The 4492-nt window shown below is 43.9% G+C and overlaps 1 protein-coding gene across 1 annotated transcript; it reads right to left on the bottom strand.

Annotated features, from left to right (window-relative positions):
• Nucleotides 1-846: 846 nt before the first annotated feature.
• Nucleotides 847-3521, bottom strand: LOC103308875 (forkhead box protein D3-B). The gene has a single exon (XM_008183029.3). It carries the CDS (start codon nt 3307-3309, stop codon nt 1972-1974), a length of 1338 nt encoding a protein of 445 aa, XP_008181251.1. The 5' UTR covers nt 3310-3521; the 3' UTR covers nt 847-1971.
• Between the last annotated feature and the right edge of the window lie 971 nt (nt 3522-4492).

Here is a 4492-nt window from a genome sequence, read left to right as displayed (position 1 = left end):
ACATGAGAATTTTCACACACTTTCACACACACATATATAGGTTGGCACAGATTTATAGCTATACCTATATTGCTGCAAACTAATATAATATAAATATATTATATATATAGTTAGTTACTATAACAGGATTGAACTTTTAACATTTTTTTAATACATTTATATACAAAACATAATATTTATTAACGTAATAACAGTATAATTTCATGTTGTTTTATTAATAAATAATAATAATAATAATAATCAATTTTAAACGTCTGCATATATAGATATAATATAATATATACATATAATAGATCGATCAATTTTACAGATGATGATTTATTCGTTTTTCACAATATATTATATAACTTTATACATGATTTACAAGAACAAGAAAAAAATAATATATATATGTTTAACTAATTTATTGCGATTCAAAAACATTGCTCTATATTATCGATAATCTAAATATCGTTTAACACAATATAAATCATAACTTTTCCCAAAAGGGTTATACATATATAATATATAGGTACATAGGCGCAAATAGCGTTTGGGATTTGGAGGGGGGGGGGCTAAAGCCTTACTTTGATAATATTGAATAAGCTTAAAACAAAATGTAAGAAATGTTTTGGGGGGCTATGGACATTTTTGGGAGGACTTAGCACCTAAAGCCCCCCTATTTGCGCCTATATATTGGTAGTTATAATATTCGGACAATTATATTATATGTACCTATTATAGGCGTAGACCGTTTGGGCGAATAAGTATCAATTGGTTTATAGGTAAATTAATTAATTATATCATACTGTACTGCAGTTTCAATTGAAAAAAAAATAAAATAAAATCACATATAATATAAACATAATTAACAATAATGGACTCTATAGTTTTACAAATATAATGATATGGGTACATACCTATATATTTTGTAATTTAGTAATGTACAGTCAAAAATTAATAAAATAAAATCACACATGCACGTCAAAGTCATAGGTATATTAGCGTATCGCTGACCTAGGTAGATACATTAATTTTTTGGTCACAATTATATTACATGCGCAATGCACTCGCCCATCGATCACCACCTATATATTACACCCCATCTTGACATTTAAATTTAAATTTAATAATATTTTGTATCTATACGCTATCGACAGAAATGTACCTACATAATATTTTATAAATTATAATACTATATATTATTATATATCATTACCATGGGAAGAAAAACGATCAAATAGAATAATCACCGCGGATAAAATTTGATTTAGTGAATATTATACGGGCTAAACGATATATTACCTACGATAATATAATATACTGGTCGGAGACATTTTAAGCGTAACGACCTATGCTTTTCAATTTTTTCATATACTATGAAAATATATTTCATAATGTATTATGAATAAATTGTCGTGCACCGCAGACGAAGATGGAAAGAGATTTCGAACTATAATCGCCGTTGCATTGGCGCAATTCGGAAGGGCGGTCTAACTTAAAAACAATAATGTGCTTCGGCACCCCAAGTTTTTTCATTAAAATTGCGCCATAGCATAGTTTACCATAAATTGAAAATAAATCTTTCATATATCATTATAATATAATATATTATGTAGGTAGGTATATTCTATATGTTTTTAAAAGTGACTAACCAGAAATGAGATGGGATTACGCGAATACCTTATGTATATAAAATATAAGCTAATGCCTACCAGCCATAAAAATATGGAATTGCACCTGTATATTATATTATCAGGTATATGTACGGTAGGCATATTAGGCCAGGCTTACGCAAAATCTGCAGTTTGACTTTCTTTTAAAAAGAAATTGTAAATCGTAAAATCGCACGCAATGAAGTTGACGCAGGCAAGTCCGTAACGAAACGAAGGCGTAGGTATATTTACTATTTAGTAATTAGTATACAATACAATATATAATATTATATAATTTTATTATAATAAAAAAAATCGGAAAACGGTAGCGTTTACCTCAGTCGACTAGTTCGGTTTTGCAGACGGTGTCGTCGGGCGTCGGGGTGGTGGCCTCGGTGTACGGCTGCAGCGAGGGTGGCGTGGGCGTCTGGTTGCGGTCCTGAACGATAACGGTGGGCCACGGGCCACCTCCGATCATCCTCTGCAGGCCTAAAGACTGGCGGAACGCGTGCAATCGGTGCGCAGCCTGCAGTTGCTGCTCGTAATACCGCTGCAGCAGGCCCGCCGGTTCCCAGACGCCACTGACGCTGTTCCGGCCGCCGCACGTCATCGTTTCGTCGTCGTCGTCGCTACTTCCGGCACCGGTGGTCGAGGTCAGCGCCATCATCGGATCGTCCCGGTGCAACTGCTGCAACATGCGCTTCGGCGGGTCTGGCGCCAGCAGCGACGCGACGTCGAACTGCCGCTTCTGTGCCCTGGCAGGCACCAAGAGCGCCGCGGACTGTTGCTGCAACTGCTGCTGCTGCAGAATGGCCGTGGGTTGCGGGACGACCGGTTGGAAGTAGAACGGGTGATGCGGGTGACCAGCCGTGGACGACTGCCACAAGGCCGGTGGCGACCTCTGCTGTTGCTGGTGGTGCAGATGTTGTGACTGCTGGTGGTGATGCTGCTGCACATGATGGTGCAGGTGATGGTGGTGCTGCTGCTGCATAGTCTGCGGCGGCGGTGGTGGCGGTGGAGGTGGCGGTGGACTCGGCGAGTCGTTGCCGTCGTCGTCCACAGCCAGGCCCATGTGCCGACGAACCTTTCGTTGGGCCTTCCGGCGCCTGAAATCGCCCTTCTTGAAGTCGTCCACGTTGGCCGGGTGTATGGCCCAGTAGTGGCCCTTGCCGTTGGCCGACCGGCCGGCCTTGACAAAACAGTCGTTGAGTGATAGGTTGTGCCGGATCGAGTTGCGCCAGCCTGGGCCCCGGGTCCGGAAGTAAGGGTAGTTGTCCAGTATATACTGGTAGATGTCGGACAGCACGAGCTTACCCTCGGCCGACCCGAGTATGGCCATGGCGATCAGTCCGATATAGCTGTGCTGCGGCTTGGGCTCGTCGGCCGCCTGCAGTCCGCCGGCCACGCCGCCGCCGCCGTTGGGGTGGAACAGCGCTACGGGAAACCGTGGCTGGTAGATGGCCGCGGCCGCTGCCGGATAAACCGGGCACACGGCGCCCCATCCACCCGACAGCCGCAGCCGTTCTGCCTGCAGCGCGTAATTGTAGAGATGCAACCGGTACCGGTTAAGGTTTGCCTGCTGGGACGAGTCTGCGGCTGCGGCAGCGGCGCCGGATTCCGAGGTCTGCTGCAGCTGATCGTCCGCGGACGAGGTGATGGCTGCCCTGCTGCACATGACGGCGGTACGTTCGCGAATGAATATACAACGATAGCGCTGCACACGCGTTGTCCGCGTCAGTACACACGTATATTCTCTATACGCGCGCGATTATTATTGGTGTACGCCTACGACGCACCGCCGCCGCTCTCCCTACCACCAGCCGGTCGCGCCGCGGTACAACAACAAATACACAAACATCGAAGCGGCCGCCGCCGCCGCCGAGCGTACGTGCGTAAATATATACAAATTTGTTTTATTTTCATTCCCCCCGCGCACGTATATGTGTGCGTGTGTGTGTGTGTGTGCGTGATGTACGTTTTCTGTGTTTCGATTTCTGCGCTCCTTTTCGTCACCAATCCGTCACCGTTACCGTTACCGTCACCGTCTCACTCGATCTCTCACAATCTCTTTCTCTCTGCAGCGGTGTGTCTCGCGCGCGGTTTATTCTCTCCGCGTAGTTTCTCCGTGTTTCTCCCCCTTCCACCACGCATGCTTCACCGTTACCGTTGCCGTGCGTGTCGAGGGGAGAAAACACGGGTAAACATTCAGCGACGCGACCGATAGTTTCTGGGCGTGACGGCCGGTCGGCGTTCCGATTGGTCCGGTTGGGTGCCGCCCCATTGCGTGCACTGCTCCGCCGCCGCGCGCCGCCTGCGAGTTACCGTTCCGCTGCAGCCCCGCTGGCCGTATTATGTATATATTATTATTATTATTATTATACTAACATTTCGGCCAAGCGCCAGAGGTACACGCGAATAAAGGGATAGAGGGAGAGAGAGAGAGAGAGAGAGGAGAGAGTGTGAGAGGGATGCGACGGCGATGTATTATTTATACATATATATCGAAAGGGGCGCGCGCGAATGTACGCGAGGGAGACAGATTTAGTATATATATAATATTATAACAGTTAGGTATATTATATATACATATATAGTGTGTGTGTGTGTGTGTGCTTATATGATGGCAAAAAACAAATTCTTTTTTATATAGTTTCTCTTTGAGATTGTTCGATATCGTGAACCAAAATCTCCACTGTAATAGGTATATATATATATACACGCGTATTCGAGTGATACCTATAGACGTATTGTTTTTATCATAAAGCTAGGTGCCTAGGTATAACTAGGTAGGTAAGTAAAATAAGATCTTGTATATTATAATAACACGCGATTATAAAACTTGATAAGTTTATAAATTA

This window comes from Acyrthosiphon pisum, chromosome A2 (assembly GCF_005508785.2).
Source record: "Acyrthosiphon pisum isolate AL4f chromosome A2, pea_aphid_22Mar2018_4r6ur, whole genome shotgun sequence".
Taxonomy (NCBI): Eukaryota; Metazoa; Arthropoda; class Insecta; order Hemiptera; family Aphididae; genus Acyrthosiphon; species Acyrthosiphon pisum.
Note: the sequence above shows the minus strand (reverse complement) of the source record. Positions and strands in the feature narration are given on the sequence as shown.

Bases quoted from the DNA above. Each gene is read 5' to 3' on its own strand.
- LOC103308875 (XM_008183029.3), bottom strand. From the start codon at position 3,309: ATGTGCAGCAGGGCAGCCATCACCTCGTCCGCGGACGATCAGCTGCAG.